The sequence below is a fragment of the Prionailurus bengalensis genome, chromosome A3, assembly GCF_016509475.1.
Source record: "Prionailurus bengalensis isolate Pbe53 chromosome A3, Fcat_Pben_1.1_paternal_pri, whole genome shotgun sequence".
NCBI classification, from domain to species: Eukaryota; Metazoa; Chordata; class Mammalia; order Carnivora; family Felidae; genus Prionailurus; species Prionailurus bengalensis.
In genome coordinates this window covers 62,488,318-62,509,097 of record NC_057354.1, presented here as the reverse complement: position 1 = coordinate 62,509,097, position 20,780 = coordinate 62,488,318, and the positions used below count along the sequence as shown (strand labels likewise).

Below are 20,780 nucleotides of genomic sequence, written 5' to 3'. Positions count from 1 at the left end.
CACAGAATCGGAAACAGGCTCCAGGCTCTGAGCCATCAGCTCAGAGCCTGACGCGGGGCTCGAACTCCCGGACCGCGAGATCGTGACCTGGCTGAAGTCGGACGCTTAACCGACTGCGCCACCCAGGCGCCCCAGAAATAAACAATTTTTAAAAATTCTTTAAAAATATGATTATATTTCTTTAAATCATATTCCACTTGGTATTTCTTTAAACAACTAAACTCATACATGGCTGTAAAAAGATTTCTATATTCTAAAAATCATGAAGACTTTTATGATGTTCCTTGGTTTCAATGTTTCTCAATGAGAATGACAGCTTGGAATGCAAACCTAGACAGGTTTAGGTTTCAATTCTTGGCTCTTTTGATCTTATTGATCTTGTATGACCTTGAGCAAGTTATTTAACCTCTTTGGGACCCAGTTTTCTATCTGTAAAAGGAGAATAATAGTAACACCTACCTCAAACAATTGCTATAAATATTTAAATGAAGAAAGGAGTGAGGGCGCCTGGCTGGTTCAGTCAGAAAAGCATAAGACAGTTGATCTCTGGGTCATGAATTCAAGCCCCATGTTGGGTGTAAAGATTACTTAACAAAAGGGGCACCTGAGTGGCTCAGTCGGTTGAGCATCTGACTCTTGATTTCAGCTCAGGTCATGATCTGGCAGTTTGTGAGTTCAAGCCCTGCATTAGGCCCTGTGCTGACAGCTCAGAGTCTGGGGCCTGCTTCAGATTCTGTGTCTCCCTCTCTCTTTGCCCCTCACCCACTCTCACTCTGTCTGTCTCTCTGTCTCTGTCTCTCAAAAATAAATAAACATTAAAAATTTTTTTTAAAGAAACTGGGAGTCTCTGGAAGGTTTTGATCAGAGGGGGTTTATCATTTAAGTGTTTTAGAGAATCACTCTGCTGCTGGCTTGAGAAAAAACTGTAGGGAGGAAAGGGCAGAAGCAAGGAGACCAAGTATATTGGTAATCCAAGTGAGCAAGGAAGGTGCCTGGGGCCTAGGTGGTGGCAGCAGAAGTGAGGAGAGGTAGCTGGATTTTAGATGTATTTTCTTTTATTTATTTATTTATTTATTTATTTATTTATTTTTCAACGTTTATTTATTTTTGGGACAGAGAGAGACAGAGCATGAACGGGCGAGGGGCAGAGAGAGAGGGAGACACAGAATCGGAAACAGGCTCCAGGCTCTGAGCCATCAGCCCAGAGCCCGACGCGGGGCTCGAACTCACGGACCGTGAGATCGTGACCTGGCTGAAGTCGGACGCTTAACCGACTGCGCCACCCAGGCGCCCCTTTAGATGTATTTTCAAGGTACAGTTAACAGATTTGTTGATCGATCTGATAGAGGTATAAAGGAACCAGAGGAAAAAAGGATAATTCCAAGATTTTCTGGCTACAGCAGCTGGAAAGATGGAATCGTCATATACTGATAGGAGGGAAATCATGAGAGAGATATGTTTTGGAGGAAAGATATTTTAATTTTGGTGGTACTGGGTTTATGCATCTACTGGAAATCCAAGCAGAGAATGGGCCCTCTGATCCTAACCATCATCCCAGTAAGACCAAATTCCCAATATTTAAGAAGAGCAGTTGGGGGTCAGGGTCGGAGGAAGTTTGTCAGCTGATTAGTGTTCAGTAGAGAGGACTTTCCCTCACCTACTGTGATAACCAGCTTCCAAACGGTCCCCTCTGACCCCTGCCACCTGCTCCTGTAGGGTCCTTTCCTGTTGTGTATCAATTTTGGTCCATATGACCAATAGGATATGGAAGATGTGGTGGTACGTCATTTCTAAGGCTAGGCCATAAAAGACATTATGGCTTCCATCTCAAATCACGTATTACAGGCAAAGCCAGCTACCATGTTGTAAATAGCCCAATGGAGAGGTCCATGGGACAAAAAACCAAGTCCTCCTGCCAGCATCCATGTAAGTGAGCTTGGAGGTGAATCTTCCAGCCCCAACCAAGCCTTCAGATGACCTCAGCCCCAGCCAACATCTTGACTTCAATTTGTGAGAAACTCTGAGCCAGAACCGCCCAGCTAAACTGCTTCCCAGTTCCTGACCCACAGAAACTATGACATAATAAGTGATTATTATTTTAGGCCACTAAGTTCTGCATTTGTTATGCGGCAATAGGTAACTAACATACCTGTCAAAGTCAAGCGAAGGAGATGCTCTAAGAAAACTTGGAGGGAAAAAAAAAAAAAAAAAAAGAAAATTCGGAGGGTCCTGCAAGAAGAGAGACTGGCATCTTATTCTACAATTAGACCTCTGCTTAGGCAGTAGACTTACTATTTTGCCCTGGGTGGTCTATACTGCAACCATTGGGTGGACTCATTCAAGAGGGGCTGCCTGACAGGCAAAGTGTATCTCAACGGCAAGAAGCTGGAGGGGAGGAGTCCCAACAAGGGCTGAGGTGAACTTTCTACTATGAGAAACCAACAACTGGACACAAACAACATTCAGTCAACTGGCAACAACCACAAAGTTGGGGGCGGAGGGGAAGGTTTCAAACTATGGGAGATTAAGCAAAGACAAATTCTCTTTCTTCCCCTCTTGCCCTACCAGGCCCCAATATTGGAGAAGTTTGATCCTGAAAATGAAGAGGGAAGTATCCTAGAAGCAGCACATGACCCACTTTGCTTGACACATCCACACATCCACAAACACCTCCCCTCTCCAAAACTGGCTACAGTGATTGGAGAACTGAGGACTGACCAAGGCCCTTCCCCACTCCAAGTCCAGGGAGCAGAAACTGTGATCTCCAGTTAGGGACTCTCTCCCCATATAAAAGCCTATAGCAGACTCCTGATTGGAGCTTCTTGGTATCCTGTCCACCCTAGATGTCAATTGTTATGGCCTGAGGTACTTTGTACAGGCCTGGTCAGTTGTCTGTCTCCAGTAGAATCCATGCGAAAGGAGGTGGGACAGGTCCCCAGAGAATAGGGAGTACTGTTCCCTGAAGAAGGGGACAGGAAGCTGGACAGCTCAGAGCAACAGATGCCCACTACATCTAATCCTGTTGATCTTTTTTTTTTTTTTTAATGTTTATTTAGTTTTAAGAGAGAGAGAAAGAGAAGCACAAGCTGGGGTGAGGCAGAGAGAGAGAGGGAGACACAGAATCCGAAGCAGGCTCCAGGCTCTGAGATGTCCACACAGAGCCCAACGCGGGGCTTGAACCCACCAACCATGAGATCATGACCTGAGCCAAAACCAGACGCCCAACCGACTGAGCCACCCAGGTGGCCCTGATCTCTCTCTCTTTTTTTAATTTTTATTTGTTTTTGAGAAAGAGCGAGAGGGTGAGTGGGGGCGGGGCAGAGAGAGAGGAAAAGAGAGGATCCCAAGCAGGCTGTGCACTGGCATTGCAGAGCCCAATGCAGGGCTCAATCCCAGGAACCTGTGAGATCATTACCTGAGCCGAAATCCAGAGTAGGACCCTTAACTGACTGAGCCACCTAGGCACTCCATGATCTTGTTGATCTTTTCTTTGCCTTCTCTTGATTGCTTAGGAAAATTACACATCAGAGAATTTAAATGAGGATAGAACCTGATTATCAGACCCAGTCCCCTCATGTTGGAGATAAGGCCCCAAGGCCTTTCGGGCCTCACCATTTGTTGAAGGCTCTACAGGTATTTGGTACCTGCGCAATTGTTTGGGACAAGCCTGTAGAAATCTGGACACTTGGGAATGAAGGTCTCAAAGGCCGTCTCCTTTTCTGGGCAGGGCTGGGAGACAATAAGATTCAGTGATCAGGAACTTGCCTCACTGATCTGCCTGGGGAGATTTATTGCCTCATGTGGATTGTGCCAGGCACTGTGGGTGTGGGTATCATTTATAAGGAGAACATTCAAACTCCCACCAGTCTTCCTAAGTTTCACCCAAAGAGAATTCCAGTGGATGCTCATGAGCAATGCATGAGACTGATGCCAGTATTTTTCAAATTGGAGATTGGCCAAGAAATCACTTTAGTTAGGTGCAGGGCAGACTTTTTTTTTTTTTTCTTCATTTTTTTAAGACATAGGCTACAGCGGAAATTGTATTATGGGGTAAATGCAATTTCATGAAACAGTTTTCTAGCTGCAATTTTATATATAAAACTACTGGCTAGAAGCTTCCTCCTCATTTCCCATTCCTGGCCCCCAACAGTATTATTCCTAGCCCCTTTTTTAGGAAAATCCAATTCATCCCACAAATGCATATGGAATACCAAGCATGTTGGATACAGAGATGCCTATGACACAGGTTTTGTCCTTGAGGGACTCTCAATCCAGTGGGAAATTGCCTACAGTCCAGAGTAAAGGAGAAAATGAAGTGGGCAGAAGGTGGCAGAATACAGAGAAACAATTTGTGGGCAGTGGATAGGGAAGTTGGGGGAACTTCTGTTTTCTATTTATGATTTGAATTTGTTGCAAGGAGCATGTATCATTTTGGCAATTTTAAAAGCCCAGTAAAAATATAAAAATACAGGAATGAATAAATGAATAAAATGTAATATGAAAGTCCTGGCCTGAGGGAAGGAAAAGAAACATATTTAAGAGCAGTGCTACCAAACTTGGGCTCATTTTGTCCCTTTAGTACAATCCAAGGGTCTCTTGATCCCCATCTTAAAAATGGAGAAATCAAGACCCTAAGAAGTCAAGCATTATTGCCCCAATTCACCAGCTGGTAAGGGACAGAGCCCATGGCATTTCTACTATAGCCTGTTTCCATTTGCCAGCTATGAAAAAGGGTTGGAAACTAGGGACAATGACTTCAAGAAGTTGTTCTTAAGCTTTTGTAAATACTCAGTGTTTTTTATCTTGCTCTTCCTTACTTTTCTCTGGTGATTAACAGTTAATCTCTTAACATAAAAAAGGGTCTTGGTGTTTTTGGAGGCAGAAGGAAAAGCTTGTTGGGGTAGCCAGTCTTAGGGACAGGGCTCTCCAGTGCAGGAGGGGAGGAGGAAAGCAGAAAGGGGAGTAGGCAGGGCCCTGGAGCTCAGCCCCTCTCACACCTGTGCTTGCCTGGGACTCTTCACAGGGGCCCTGCTCTCCCCAGGAGGACTTGCCTTCTGGGTTGTCAAGTCTCTCAGATCTGAGTGACAGGCTTCCCACTTTCCCACTTGCCAGCCTTTGCAGCCTGAACCTGCATGCACCATGACAACCCCTGTCACCTCCAGCAGCACTACCTGCACCCCAGCCTCCTTTGTTCCCTTACCACAGAGCCCCAAGGGGTCCAGATGGTCTTGTTTAGTCCCTGATGATCTCCCTTGGCCTCTCTTCTCTATCATCCTCTATAGACTTTCTGTCTCGCAGGGAAAGGGAAGGGAAAGAACTCGAAGACAGCAGCTAGAGTTGGATGCAGATACACAGTGGGGCTAATGAAATCTGAGTGTCCTCTAAAAATCCCTGCCTTGTCATGTCCATCACCATCATGGTTACTGATCATGTTCATTGAGCTCTTACCAGGTGCCAGGCATCATCTGACTCAATACTCCAGAATGTCCCAGAGTCCCAGGTTACACAGGCAATCCATGGCCAAGCCAGCCCCACAGTGTGCCTCCTGAGCTGTGCCTGAACCCCTATGGTGAGGCATCCTCCCTCCTGTGGTCCGGTCCCAAAGGAGAACAATTTGTCCTATGGCCATGGAGCTTTGAAACCTACCCAATTAATACAAACGCTTCCTCCCCTTTGTTCTTCTGGCATTCTACTTCCTGTCACAGGCACATCCTATTATTGGCCTGAATCCGTTGTTCTGATGCTTTCATCCCCTCCTCTGGCTTAATGAGGTGTCTGTCTCAGGTAGAAAATGATACCAGGTCCTCATGTCCCCACTTGTTGGGGTGACCTGAGTTGAGATTTGAGCCACGGTACCATCTCAGCTACCCCCATGCTTGCTCTGTCCCTCTGTGGAGGGATGACTGCCCCTTCTTTCCCAAGACAATTTAATAGCACAGATATAACTTGCAAATGCTCGGGGTTATTGCAGATTTGCAGAGAGCTGGTGAACAGGCCACTGCATGTATTGATGTGGCCCCTCCCTCACTCTGAAAATTGCTCCCAACCAGGCTTTTGAATCCCAGGGCCCACAGCATCCTCCAAGGGATTGGGGGGGCATGGCAGCCCTCAGGCTCTGAGCCCCACCAGTAGATGGGCTGCTTATCTGGCAGCAGCTCCTCATCCTGGACACCCAAATGTTGAAGACGACTAAGAAAACAGCCTGGGAGGATCACAGCCTGAGGAGTGGAACAGGAGATCCCAGGTTACTATTTAGGACCTTGTTCTTCATTGGATTCTTAGGGTCAGCACATTGCCAGGTACAAAATAAGGGGCAATAGACTTTTAATCCTGTCTCCCTGCATAGGACCAGAAAGGAGTGCTCTCCGGGAGGTGTAGACATGCTGCCATAGGGCCCAGAAAGAACCTGTCAGGTCCCAAAGTCATGAGTGGAGTGCTCTGTGATGCTCAGAAGTCAGGTACCAGACCCCTCTGAGAAAGACCTTCCCCAAACTCCTTACTTGCAACTGGAGATAATTCAGGGGAGTAAGGGCTTCCACCCTGCAGCAGAGAAACAGGTCTGACCCCCAAAGTAGACAGACTTCTCATTTGCACATCTCTTTCTGCACTTCTCACAGCCTGGTTCACAGAAGCCACACATTTGTCCAGGCTTCCTGACTCTTCACATAGATAGACCTCCATCTCCATGTTGTCCCCACCGATCTGTGGGAGAGGTTTTTCAACTCTGCAGATGAGAAAAGTTTAAATGCCCTAACCAGAGATAAAAGCCTAGCAGGAGAGGTACCTGGGTGGCTCAGTTGGTTGAAGATCTGACTCTTGGTTTTGGCTCAGGTCATGATCTCCCAGTTTGTGGGCTGGAGCCCCACATTAGACTCTGTACTGGCAGTACGGAGCCTGCTTGGATTCCCTCTCTCTGCCCCTTCCCTGCTCACTCGCTAGATAGATAGATAGGAACAAATTTTAGGGGGGGGGGGGAAAGCCTGGCAGGAAATGAACCTGGACTCCAGTCTGGACCTCAAATAGCTCCTCTGACACTTTCTGAGTTACACTGCTTTTAATTTTTTTCGAGAGATTCTTGTCTTCGCTGCCAGATTGAAGGCTCTGGGTGGGCAACAAGGTATTTCATTTCTTTACTTTGTTGATTCTGTTCTATTCACTTAAGTACGGATGTGAATGCAATTGTGGATGGGTGGAATTAAATGAACTTTAGCAGAGACTAACTCTTCTTACCAGATTCCCACTTAAACCCAGGTATCTCAAAAGCTTTTTTTTCCCCTTCCCTTTGTTGACTTCTCTTATTGGACTCAGTGCATATACAGGGAGCTTCTGAGTTTGACAGTTTGAAAAGGGCAAAATAAAAATAGCCGATTGGTCAATAATAGAATGGTAAAGTCTCTAAGTACCATGGGAAGGGTGTTTCCAGCTGGCTGGAAAAAGATGAAGTGAGGTGGACAAAAGCCTCTCTGAAAGCTGGGCTTGCTCTGAGGTGATGCAGGTGGCTCATCCTGTATCGGTGGAGAAGGGAGGGAACAGCCAGTCCAAGGTTCTGCTTTCTGTTTTTGCTCTGTCTTGGCTAGTGCCCATCCGGGGACTCCTGCTCCTTACAAAAGTGGCCAGCTAGAAACACTGTAGAATATGAAGTGAGGTGCCTACCTGAAAGGGACTGCTTCAGGCTGGCCTAGTATGTACAACACTATAGGATTGTTCCTCTCTGGGCTCTTTCCGGCTGGTATTGATTGTTGCTTTTATTGGCAAACAGTATACCACAACAAAAATAAACACATGTGTTTGTGCAGGGAGAGAGTAAAATGGATTCTGTGTCTCCAGGGTTGGGAAAAAAAACTTGCTCTGAGACCCAGTGGTCAACCTGGTACCCGATTCCCTATTTTGTGCACCTCTGCAATTATTGTGAGGTTGTTTGTCTGTCTGTCTCCTTCCCCCTAACAGGGCAGGCGGCTGCGGTCTTCCCCACACCTCCTGAGTGCTTGGTGCTCAATTCATAGTCGCTAACTGACACCAAGGTAGGGCCATCCAGGAAGTAGTCATTTCAGGGCTAGGCCTGGTGCCACACCTCTCAGCTCATTTTCACATGCGTCTGCCCCAGCTAGCCAGTCGCCACCACAATTTGGGGTTAGGGGTTTGGTCTGGAAGGGCAGGCAACAACAACATCAGCTACACAGAACATTCAGAATTGTCCTGTCCTGTTCAATGCCTAGGCCAAGTGTTCCCATAAGCTTAGTGAGATGGTGCCGCCTTGTCATTCTTACTCCCGTTTTATAGATATAGAAACCTGGTCTGAGAGACACTCCAATGTGCCTTACCAGTCACACAAGCCTGTTCTTAAAATAGCAATCTGGAGGGACTCCAACTTGTGCCTAGATTCAATTTCTTCATCTGTTAAATGGAAAAATAACACTACCTCTTAGTGTTGTGCAAAGGATTAAATAAATATTATGCATGTGTGTTTACTTGCTTATTGTCTGCTCTAGACTGTAAACTCCAGGGGGCAGGGGCTTTGGCTTATTCACCGCTATATTGTCAGAGTCTGGAACAAGATGCCTGGCACATAGGAGGGACTCAACATTTGCGTCCTAAAAGGAAACGACCTGAGATAAGACTAGGACGGACCCTGGCCCTTCTTCCTGCGGGTACAATCTATATCTTCAGTTTCCCAGATTCTCTTCCAACCAGGCAGCCACTGGCCAAAGGATGTCTCAGACTGGGGGCAGGGCCGTGGAACCTACTTCTGGCTTTGGGACAAGGTCATCAAAACCCTCAAGAGTGCAGAGGCCACAAAAGTCTTCAAGGGGCAGTCTGCAAGGCTGAAAGGCCTGTAGGCCTCTCAGGCCTCAGCCCTCAGGTTCTCCTTTTCTTTTTTCTTTTTGTATCAGTAAAAGCATTTTTCTTGCCCGAGCACAACGTGGTACTGCTTCCGAGGTTCCAGCAAAGAGCAATCCCCCCCAGACCCCCTCCCCCCCCCCCCCCCCAAGAAAGCGCCAGGGCTCTGGGGAAAGAGCCGAGCATGCGAAGCCCGGCTAGGTTGCGGCAGAGGAGCGGCGAGACCAGGAGCGCAAGCCTGGGCAGCAGGAGAGCGGGCCGCGCGTACAACCCGTGAGCAGAAAGGCCCGCGGGAATGGCCGCGCGAGGAGAAGGGCGGGGCGAGCGTCCGCCCGCGGCTCCCGCGCTCAGGCGCAGCTCCACCTTAAGCGCGGGACCCCCTTAAGGGCGGGCACCGGAGCCGCGCTTCCAGAGGCGGGGTCTCCCATGCAAATAAGGGGCGTGGGTCGGCGGGGCGGGGCGGGAGGGGCGCTGACCTGACGTCAGGCCTGCGGCCCGGGCAGTTGGCTCGGCGGCGGCGAAGCGGCAGGAGCAGCGGCGGGAGCGGGGCCGCGCAGCGGGGCGCGGGGAGCGGCGGCGGCCGAGCCGGAGCAACATGGCGCCGGTGGGCGGGGGCGGGCGCCGGGGCGGCGGGCCGGCCCGAGGGCGCCTCCTCCTGGCGACACTGCTGCTGCTGGTGCTGCTGTGGGCGCGGGGGGCCCGGGGTCAGAGCGACCCCCAGCGGGGCGCGATCCTGGGCATGAGGCTGGCGAGCTGTAACAAATCGTGTGGGATGAATCCGGATGGCATCATCTTCGTGTCCGAGGGCAGTACGGTGAACCTGAGGCTGTACGGCCAGAGGCTGGGCTCCATCTCCAGCAACCTGATCTCCTTCACCGAGGTGGACAACTCCGAGGCCACTCACAACTCCACCAACTGCCCCGAGCTCACCAAGGACCTGGTCGTCCAGCAGCTGGTCAACGTGAGTCGAGGGAACACGTCCGGGATGCTGGTGGTGCTCACTAAGTTCCTCCGGAGGAGCGAGAACATGAAACTGTATGCACTGTGCACCCGGGCTGGGGTGGACGGGCCCTGGCAGAGGTGGACCGATAAGGACTCGCTGCTCTTCATGGTGGAGGAGGCTGGGAGGTTCCTGCCCCTCTGGCTGCACATCCTCCTCATTATGGTGCTGCTGGTGCTGTCGGGCATATTTTCTGGTCTCAACCTGGGGCTTATGGCCCTGGACCCCATGGAGCTGCGCATCGTGCAGAACTGTGGCACCCAGAAGGAAAGGCGCTATGCCCGGAAGATCGAGCCCATTCGGCGCAAGGGCAACTACTTACTCTGCTCGCTGCTCCTGGGAAACGTGCTGGTCAACACCTCCCTCACCATCCTTCTAGACATCCTCATTGGGTCTGGACTCATGGCGGTGGCCTCCTCCACCATTGGCATTGTCATCTTTGGGGAGATTGTACCTCAGGCCTTGTGCTCCCGACACGGGCTGGCAGTGGGTGCCAATACTATCATTCTCACCAAATTCTTTATGCTTCTCACCTTCCCCCTCAGTTTCCCCATTAGCAAGCTCCTGGATTTTGTTTTGGGCCAGGAGATTCGCACTGTTTACAATCGGGAGAAGCTGATGGAGATGTTGAAGGTAACAGAGCCCTATAATGATCTGGTGAAAGAGGAGCTAAATATGATCCAGGGTGCCCTGGAGCTACGGACCAAGACCGTGGAGGACATCATGACCCAGCTCCAAGACTGCTTCATGATCCGCAGTGATGCCATCCTGGACTTCAACACCATGTCAGAGATTATGGAAAGTGGCTATACCCGCATCCCCGTGTTTGAAGATGAGCAGTCCAATATTGTAGATATTCTCTATGTCAAAGACTTGGCCTTCGTGGACCCTGATGACTGCACCCCCCTCAAGACCATCACCCGCTTCTATAACCATCCAGTGCATTTTGTCTTCCACGACACCAAGTTGGATGCCATGCTGGAGGAGTTCAAGAAGGGTAAGGCCTGATGCTCGCCCTCTCCGTTAACTGTCTTTGTGACACCTCTCATTCACTTGCCTGTTTTGTGTCTGCTGGTCTTAGTGTTTTTGTGTGACTCTTTTCCTTTGCCCATCACTTCCTGTGCCTCTGAGGTGAATGGTATTTGGGACAGCAGGAACATTTCCTAAGCGTGTGCTGTCTGCCAGCTACTGTGCTTTGTGCTTCAGGTGAATCAGAGCTGAGACACACTCGTGCACTTGGAGGGATAGAGCAAGGCCTCAGGGAGCAATTGAAGCAGGACAGAGTAAGGCTAATGCCTTAAAAGAGGCCACGGACATTAGAGTGTGGAGCCCCACATCTGAGTGGGCTGAGGTGGGGAAGGGGCTGGGGACCTGGGAAAACCTTCACATGGGAGGAAGCATTTGAGGAGAGCCTGAAGATATGGGGAGACGTGGTACTTGAGGCACGGGAAACCCCATGAGTTGCAGAGCACCTGATTGGGGTGGCAAAGGATGTGCTTGTGGCCCAGCAGATGGTCCTGTTGAGCTGGGTATAAGCTCAGCCGCTCAGTGGTCAGGGGGAGAGGCTGAGTCATCTGGGGCCTTTGGAAGAGCCTGCAGTCAGGGCAGTAAGTTTGCTTGGAGCTTGGAGCTTTAGGAAGTTTTGAGCAAGAGTGATGTTACTGGAGCTCCTAGCCCACAGAAGCCGAATTGGGAGGTCTCTGGTTTGCTCCCCACTCAGAACAGTGCCAAGTAAAGCTTTCGACTACTCAGCAGAAGCAAGCACATCAAGTTTTGGTTATTGTTCTGTCTTTTTGCAGGCACCAAACATAAGCTTCCCTCCTGTGGTCTGAGAATCTTCAGCTGGCCTTGCAGTGCCTTGTGTTTTTTTCTCACATGGGTTCTTGGCCAGTTCTCAGGTAGTTAGAGAGGCACTTGGAAGTTTTACTCACCAGCCTCAAAGCTCAGGACACACACCCCTTTCCTTACTTCCAACAAAACTTTTCCTCCCACTTCTGCCACCCAGAAGCCCTCAGTGGCAGTAAACAAGCCAATTATGGAGTAAAACCCTCCTAGGCCAAAGGGAATGAGGAGGCAGAAAGGGAAGCTCTTCATAAAGGAATGGGGGAAGGGACCAGGGAATTTGCTTTCTTTCCCCATAGGTAGAGCTCCTGCTGGCTGAGGCAGCCTGCCAGTTTAGGGCTGGGAGCACCTTCGGCACTCAAGCAGGGAGCAAGCCTCAGACGCTTGTCAGTCTATTATTTCATGAGAGTTGGGGAGAGCCTGGAACTGGCTAGGTCAGTGGTGGAGGGTGGGATTGGTAGGAGGAGGCCCTGCCAGGTTTAGTCTTAAAAGATGCTCTCTGGTCAGGGCCAGAGTGGGAGATTGGTACCCTCCCTTCATCAGTTTGAGAGAGTGACTCGTAGCATCAGATCTGAGAAGGACTTGAGTAACATGAGTCCAAGTGGGAGACAGTCTGGTAAGGTGGCTTCATTGCAGAGGGACTGAAGGGACATCTGGTGGTGATGGCACAGTGTGGGGGGGAGCTTTGCAGGTCCAGGCCCTAGAACCTGTTTGTCCCAGGTAGCTGAGCCTGAAGAAGAGCAGTGAGGATTTGTGCCCCACCTTCACCCTGCAGCCTCTTGGCCCTGAGGACTTCTCCCATGTTGCTTGGTGAGGAACCTGGTTGGGACTCACCAGGGCGGCTTCCTGCTCACCACCTCTATGGTCCTTGGGACGGTTGCTGGTGACACACCCTACAAGCACGTTTGCATCGTTCATCTCGAGTCTGGAAACAGCCAGTGTGGATTGGTTGGGCTGGGCTTCCCAGCCCCTGATCGGCAGGGTTCAGCTCTTGTCTGGTGGGAGCTTCCTGGGGTTGGCAGGACCATCTTTGGACTCATCACGTAAAAAAAGTATTACTTCAGGAAGCTGGGAACATAGAGCTAGCATCTTTCGGCCCAGAGCTCTGCTGAGTGGAACTCTCCAGATGTACATTTTAGTTCACTAGACCTTACTTAACAGGGACCAGTGGTCTGAACCTGAGCCCCAGCCCTCACCCTAGCCCTGGAGGGGGTGCTGCTAATTCCATGGAAATGCAGGCACAGTCTACCCAGTGCAGCATGAAGCCCTGGAGATGTGAGTGTGATATGATGGTCACTCCTAATGGACACATCCTCGGGTTTTGTGGTTCCGTCCTAACTCATTGCCACTCTGGGCTGCCGCCAATATGGCCTCTCCAAAATCTTTCCATCTGGCATTTACCTGTGAAGTCTGAGGCCCTCTAGGACACGGAAACACTTTGCATTTGCACCTTAAAAGATTTTCTTTACAAATCTGATGTTTGTAAGGCTTCTTTTTTAGCTAAGAAAAACCCAGTGAGCAAGCTTAACATGGCCAGCATTGTCGGCAGCATCAAAACAAGAGCTGGGTGCCTGCCAAGTGTGGTCAGGCATCTGCCTGAGGGTCTTTCTTATGCTTCAGTAGACTCTTCAGCATCTCCAAGTTGGGTGAGGGCCCAACTCTGACCTCTGCCAGAGTCTTTCTGCTCTGAGTGTAATCCTGTTTTAAGGTCATTTTGTCTCCTTGTTCCCCAACATTATGAGTTCTGTGTGGGTAGGGATCATGCCTTATTAGTGTTTTCACCACTTAGTACCTGGCAAAGAGATGGGTCTGTAGTAAATGTTTGTTAAGTGAATGAATGAATGAATGAATGAACAACTAATGAATGACTGACTATCTGGCAAACCCTGCTGGCCTTCTTACTGTTCCTTGAAGACACCAGGACACTCCCACACTAGGGCCTTTGCCCTGGCTGTTCTTCAGGCTGGAATGTTTTTCCCCAAACGTTACATGCCTCACTGTCTCCCCTCCCTCCTGTCTGCTTCAACTTTACCTTCTCAATGAGGCTTTCTTGTTGTCCCATTTGAAACTATAACCTTCCATCCTCCTTGACCTTCCTGATCTCTGCCACCCTGTGCTAATGTTTCGTTTTTTATAGCATAAATCACTTTCTAACAACTCCGTAATTTACAGATTTACTATGCTATTTATTGTCTGTCTCCTTCTGTTAGAATATAAGTTCCAAAGAGCAGAGCTCTTTGTTTCGGTCACTGGTGTATCCCTAGGCCCTAGAATGGTTCTTGGCACATAGTAAGACATCTCAATAAAAAGTCATGGAATGAATGAATGACCTGTTAGATTTGAGACAGAATTGTCCCCAGTCCATAGGTATTAGAATTTTGAGGAGCTGGATAAGGGATAAAGTAAAATGCGTGTTGTGCTGTTATCCAGGGGACTTGATATTTCTAGTTGCATCAAGACAGGAGGAGCTCCTACAGTAACATATAATGGTTCACGGACTGAGAAGCTGAGAAGCAGAGTTTGGGGTCCTTTTTTTTTTTTTTTTTTTTTTTTTTTTTTTTTTTTTTTTTTTAATGTTTATTTTTTTTTTTTTTAATTTTTTTTTTTTTAACGTTTTATTTATTTTTGAGACAGAGAGAGACAGAGCATGAACGGGGGAGGGGCAGAGAGAGAGGAAGACACAGAACCGGAAACAGGCTCCAGGCTCCGAGCCATCAGCCCAGAGCCTGACGCGGGGCTCGAACTCATGGACCGCGAGATCGTGACCTGGCTGAAGTCGGACGCTCAACCGACTGCGCCACCCAGGCGCCCCTTTAATGTTTATTTTTGAGAGAGAGACACAGAGCGTGAGCAGGGGGAGAGGCGGAGAGGGAGACACAGAATCAGAAGCAAGCTTCAGGCTTCGGGCTGTCAGCACAAGAGCCCGATGCGGTGGTTGAACTCACAAACTGCAAGATCATGACCTGAGCTTAACTGGTCAGATGCTTAACTGACTCAGCCACCCAGGCGCCTCATGGGGTCCTTTTTTTTTTTTTTTAATATTTATTTATTTTTGAGAGAGAGACAGACAGAGTGCGAGCAGGGGAGGGGCAGAGAGTGAGAAGCAGGCTCCAGGCTCTGAGCTGGCAGCACAGAGCCCAATGTGGGGCTCCATCCCACAAGCCGTGAGATCATGACCTGAGCTGAAGCTAGACGCTCAACCAGCTGAGCCACCCCGGTGCCCAGAGTCTGGGGTCTTGAATGTGATGCATGGTTCCCCTTTCCTGTGCTTCAGTTTCTCTGAATAAGCAGTTTTTGGCCGTTGGGAGTATACATACATAGCTTCACTCATTAGTGTGAGTCATGAAGATGCTCCTACACACTTAAGACAGGCTTGAGAAGTTAGTTGCAGACATGAGGCTGAGCTTCCCTTAGAGACTAAGGTAGAAGGTTACAGCTTCTCAGCTGCTCTGCCTCCCAACTCAAGGCATTTATCATTAGATATTTATTGAACCTCATACTGTCTGTGCAAGACATGGGGCTAGGTGCTGCAGGACGTCAGGAGTAAGACTATGATTGGTTAGAGCTATAAGGCCACTGAGAGGCTCATGCCATTTGAACCTTGGTCCTTTGACTTAAACCGACTTAAACCTCGACACTCGCCTACAACTGTTTGCAGTACTGGGTGTTGTGGTTGGCTTTGTCTACAGCTTGAGATCTTAGAACAGCGGCTCCCTGGGCTACTCCTGGCCCAGTTGCGTTTTTCCTTTACCAAAGATCCTCTCAGACCCTGGAGGCAAAGTGACGAATAAGCTCTCCCAAATCAGTCAGAAACTCCAGCCCCACAATGAAGCTCACCTTTCAGCCTTCTCCCGTCCTTTCCCTCTGTGATATTCCTGCCCTTTTCAGACACTGTGCTCATTTGTAGGCATCTTATCTTTCCCCACCTACTTTATAACCATCTAGCCCCCTGTAAAGACTTGGGTTTAAACTCCACCCACCCTGGTCACCAACCCATGAGATGACTTTGGACCTATTACTGACCTTGTAGAAAGTTACTGGGCATATGTATTGAAGAGAAAAACAGCTAGAAATATTTTCATTTAAAACTCCTCCCATGTTTCCATCTGTGCCACAGCACACTTCTCCCACGTACGTTTTTCTTCCTGCAACAACTTTATTAAGAAAAAACACTGCATAATTTTGCCTTTACTTTTGGTTCCTACCATCTGACACACTTTAAGTACCTTATTTCTCCTTGTTTCCTGGTTTGTTCCTTTGTTGCAATAAACATCTAATTTTTTGAGGCCTATGTGTCAGACACGGTGCTTGCTGTTGGGAATCAGAGAGGACTAAAACAGTGCTGTTGACAGAACTCGCAGTCTACCAGGGACACAGACAGGTAAATGAAGCTTACTATGCACAGTTCTGGTAGGTGCAGTGGGGCCAAGGAAGGTCTAGGCCTACGAGATGCTTCTGAAGTCAGAATAACAGGACTCAGTGATCATTTTGGAGATGTTGGGAGTCACAGCCAGGAAGTAGTTGTGAACATCTGAGGTTTCTAGCTTGGGATACAGATGGATGATGTTGTCATTTAACAGAAGTGGGAAGAGGAGGAAGCAAAGACAGTTTGGAGAATTGGGGGTGGTGGTAGTGGTAAAGTGATGTGACCCTTGATTGGACTCCTTTGTGCTCACCAGAGCTGCTCACACTTGAACGTGCACCTGAACTGCCTGGACATTTTGTTAAAATGCAGAGTTGAACTCAGTGGGTCTGGGGTATGGCCTAAGAGGCTGTATTTCTTTTCTTTTCTTTTTTTTAATGTTTATTTTTCAGAGAGACAGACAGAGCACAAGCAGGGGAGGGGAAGAGAGAGATAGGGAGACACAGAATCCGAACCAGGCTCCAGGCTCTCAGCTGTCAGCACAGAGCCCGATGTGGGGCTCGAGCCCACTGACCATGAGATATCATGACCCGAGCCAAAGCTGGGTGCTTGATGGACAGAGCCACCCAAGCGCTCCTAAGAGCCTGTATTTCTGACAGGCTCTCAGATGATGGCCATTGCTGGTCTGGGACCACACGGAGCAGTGTGAGGGTACAGTCCATCCAGGCAAGTGTGCAGGTGAAAGTGCTTAGGTGGGGGCACTTGGGAGGGAGGCCAGAACCAGGGTTAAAGGTTTGGAAGTCATCTGAGAGCAGGCAGAACATGCAGAGCATGTAGAAGCTCGGTTAAAGTGACTCCTTGGAGAGATGAAAAAGAGCCAGGCAGGCGTGGTTTTGGGACCCTCCTGGGGAAACCAGATAGGGTGACGGCCAAGCATAGACTGGGGATGGGACAGTTAAGTCATAAGGTGCTGGGAGAGGACAGCCTCAAGAATGGAGAGCTGGGGGATCTGGGTGGCTTTGTCAGTTAAGCGTCCGACTCTTGATTTTGGCTCAGGTCATATCTCACAGTCATGAGATCGAACCCCGTGTCAGGTTCTGCGCTGACAGCACAGAGCCTGCTTGGGATTCTCTCTCTCTCTCCCTCTCTCTCTACCTTTCCCAGCTTGTGCTCTCTCTCTCAAAATAAATAAACATTAAAAAAAAAAAAAGTGGAGAGCAAAGTCAGCTACACACCTGGTCTCTCATAGCTCCACCTGGAAATAGTCTCCAGCTGAGCTGGTGATTTGATCTTGAGAAGCTGCCAGGGAGCAAGTGTATCTGAGACGGTGACAGGAGCCGCCTGTTAGGGCAACGGTGCCAGCGGGGCAGCTGACAAAACACTGGCCAGGCTCCTCCTCACTTTCTCTTTGGTCAGGTGCTTGTGGGCATGGAGCATGGCCACCATGGATAGGGAGGTATGGTGCTGGCCGGCAGGCAGCTGCACATCTCCCCGTCACTGGCATCCTACAGCCTGTAGGCCAGGCTCCATAGGGAAGCCAGGACTGACGGCAGTTTCTTCAGCCTCTTGACAGATCACTTCCCACAGCTCTTACTTGTGTACTGGAAGGCACTGCCTTTTGTCTAAGCCCTAAGAGCTTAGATCGTACCAATCTAACATGCTGGTGTTTGCTTTTCAAAAGTCCTATATTTTCAGTTAGAAAGCCCAGTCCCAGAGTTTCCCTGAACACCTCTGGTCAGGACAGGGGGTATTGAACAGATGCTTAAATAGATGAGTGCACAGAAACACACAAGCACAGGACTGTGTCCTACAGGAGAATGGGTAAGGGGCAGGGCCTTTGGGGAAGCTGATGCCTTTCTTATCAGTAGAAGTCTGGGAAGGCATTCCAAAGGAGGTGGCATTCTAGCTGGATCCTCAAAGGTGCATAAGATGCAACATTTCCCCACTTCTGTGCCTCTTATTATGGGAGATTTTGGACGAAACCACAGAATGAGAGATGAGTGTATTTGTCATTGATGCCAACTTAGGGTAAAACTGCTTCTGCAAATTGTGATCGCTCCTCAGCCCTTTCCATGGATGTGAGAGTTCAGGAATTTCCCAGAGGCGCCTGAGACGGCCCTCAGCTAGGAGGATGGGGTGTAGCTGTCGGGAGCTGTTGCTGCTATTTGATCCAGCTGCCTGCTCTCATTCTCTGAGCCGCTCTGTCTGCTGTCCAGTACAGCTGCCCTGTGACGAGATGCTCGCCCATTCTGTCCCTCAGGTTACCCTTGTTGTCACGCCTGAGTGTGCCAAGACATCCTGTCATAAAAGGCTTTGTGGCTACATAAAGGACTCCTGGCCCACTTCATAAACTGGAGTCTGGACTCCTCAGTCTATTCCTGTTCCATTTTTTTATGTGATTTTCTTTTTATTAGTGGTTATTATAAACCAGATACATCTTATCGTCAGAACTTTAGGAAACACAGAAAAATCTAAACAAAACAACCCGTGAACCTGTGATCTGGAGAGAACTACTTTTTAATATTTTGATTTGTTATAATAATCTTTTTAGAAATGTACTCTAAAAATCATGTCACAAGCAGCAAGATCAAAACCATTTTCTTTTTTTTTTTTTTCTTTTTCTTTTGTGTGTGTGTCGGGGTGGGGGGTGGGCCGGGAGCTGAAACTTTACTTGCCCCAAACCCCATCCTTCCTGCCAAAACCATTTTCATTTTTATAGCCGTGTAAACTTTCCCATTAGCTGGTCATATGTATTTTCACATGGAAACCATTGTCTACATACAATTTTGTGCCCTGCTTTTTGGAACCCAGTTTAGATTGGTTCTTCTGATTGCTCGTCCTGTAAGACATGAAATCTCTTTTTATCCCTGGGATTCTTGGGAGGAGTATCTTGGAGGATTTCCACAGACTGAGGGCTGGGCAGCACTGTGTGGCTGAAGAAAAGGTGAGCCCAGAGGGCTGGGGTGTGCAGCTGCCAGGTTGGTGTGTGTGTGTGTGTGTGTGTGTGTGTGTGTGTGTGTGTTTAGCTGCCAGCCTGTTTTGCTGGGGGTTAAACCTGGTGTTGCTGGAGCATTCCCCAGAGGTTATAGTCAGAGTTGCTTCCATGCTGCAGGGCTGATTTACTGTGACCTGGGCAGGGTTCTTGAAAGACTGGTTTCCCCAGGCTCTCTGGACCGCCTAGTCTCTGGCCAGCAGGCAGCCAGGAGCCTCGGTTGGAAGGAGGCTCCATGCCCCCCATCCCAGTCAGTCTTACTCCCACACACACTCATTCCTCCCCCCGCCAAATACACATAGGACAGGCTCACAACACACACACACACACACACACACACACACACACACACACCCCCACACACACCTCTGCCTCCACATGGACATGCTTAAACACACACCCCTTTCCTTACACAAGGGGGCAGATTCACTCATCCCTCCATGCAGGCTCTCACACACATACACATACACATGAATGCACACATGCGCAGTCACCTGGAGTCCTGCTTTTTTTTTTTTTTTTAAGTTTATTTTGAGAGAGAGAGAAAGAGAAATTCTAAGCAGTCTCTGCACTGTCAGCACTGAGCCTGATGTGGGACTTGAACTCATGAACCGTGAGATCATAACCTGAGTAGAAATCAAGAGTCAGATGCTCAACCAGCTGAGCCACCCAAGATGCCCCAGGAGTCCTGCTTTAAAATTAGTTCATCTAGGGGCGCCTGGGTGGCGCAGTCGGTTAAGCGTCTGACTTCAGCCGGGTCACGATCTCACGGTCCGTGAGTTCGAGCCCCGCGTCAGGCTCTGGGCTGATGGCTCGGAGCCTGGAGCCTGTTTCTGATTCTGTGTCTCCCTCTTTCTCTGCCCCTCCCCCATTCATGCTCTGTCTCTCTCTGTCCCCCCAAAAATAAATAAACGTTGAAAAATAAAATAAAATAAAATAAAATTAGTTCATCTAGGGTCACCTGGGTGGCTCAGTCAGGTGGTTAAGTGTCCAACTTCAGCTTAAGTCATGAACTCACAGTCCACGAGTTTGAGCCCCGCAAACCCCATGTCAGGCTCTGTGCTGACAGCTCAGAACCTGGAGCCTGCTTTGGATTGCTGTGTCTCCCTCTCTCTCTGCACCTCCCCCACTCACACTCTGTCTGTCTGTCTTTCTCTCTCAGAAATAAACATTAAAAAAAATTTTTTTTAATTAGTCCATCTCTCATCACACTTTCCTAAGTTGTTTTTTTTTTTTTTTAAAGGATTTTTATTTATTTTTTTAGAGACAGAGTGAGCATGAGCAGGAGAGGGGCAGAGGGAAACAGAGAATCCCAAGCAAGCTCCGTGCTTAGGGTGGAGCCCCATTTGGGGTTAGATGCCACGACCCTGGGATCACAACCTGAGCCAAAATCAAGAGTCATGTGCTCAACCGACTGAGCCACCCAGGCACACCTAAAGATTTTTACTTTTTTAAGTAATCTCCACACCTAACATGGAGCTCAAACTCACAATCCCAAGATCGAGTCACATGCTGTACCAACTAAGCCAGCCAGGCACCCCCCTAAGAGTAAGGTTAAAAAGTGAGTAGATCTGGGGCTCCTGGGTGGCTCAGTCAGTTAAGTGTCCGACTTCACCTCAGGTTATGATCTCGTGGTTCGTGAGTTCAAGCCCCACATCGGGCTCTGTGCTGACAGCTTAGAGCCTGGAGCCTGCTTCAGATTCTCTGTCTCCCTCTCTGTCTCTGCCCCTCCTCTGCTCGTGCTC

At 49.0% G+C, this 20,780-nt stretch overlaps 2 protein-coding genes across 4 annotated transcripts in view; one reads left to right on the top strand and one right to left on the bottom strand.

The window, feature by feature from the left end:
* LMAN2L (lectin, mannose binding 2 like) overlaps positions 1-9,392 on the bottom strand; it is a 45,333-nt gene extending 35,941 nt beyond the window's left edge. Inside the window, exon 1 of the mRNA XM_043603270.1 lies at positions 9,315-9,392. The gene's annotated coding sequence lies outside the window, so the exon portion shown is untranslated. The remainder of the gene's footprint in view (positions 1-9,314) is intronic.
* Positions 9,393-9,433: 41 nt separating this feature from the next.
* Positions 9,434-20,780, top strand: part of CNNM4 (cyclin and CBS domain divalent metal cation transport mediator 4) — a 41,754-nt gene continuing 30,407 nt past the window's right edge. For all 3 annotated transcript variants that reach the window (XR_006300931.1, XM_043603263.1, XM_043603262.1), the window contains exon 1: positions 9,434-10,835. Coding sequence is in view for 2 of the 3 variants with exons in the window: in XM_043603263.1 (XP_043459198.1) it covers positions 9,434-10,835 (1,402 nt within the window). In the remaining variant the exon portion in view is untranslated. The remainder of the gene's footprint in view (positions 10,836-20,780) is intronic.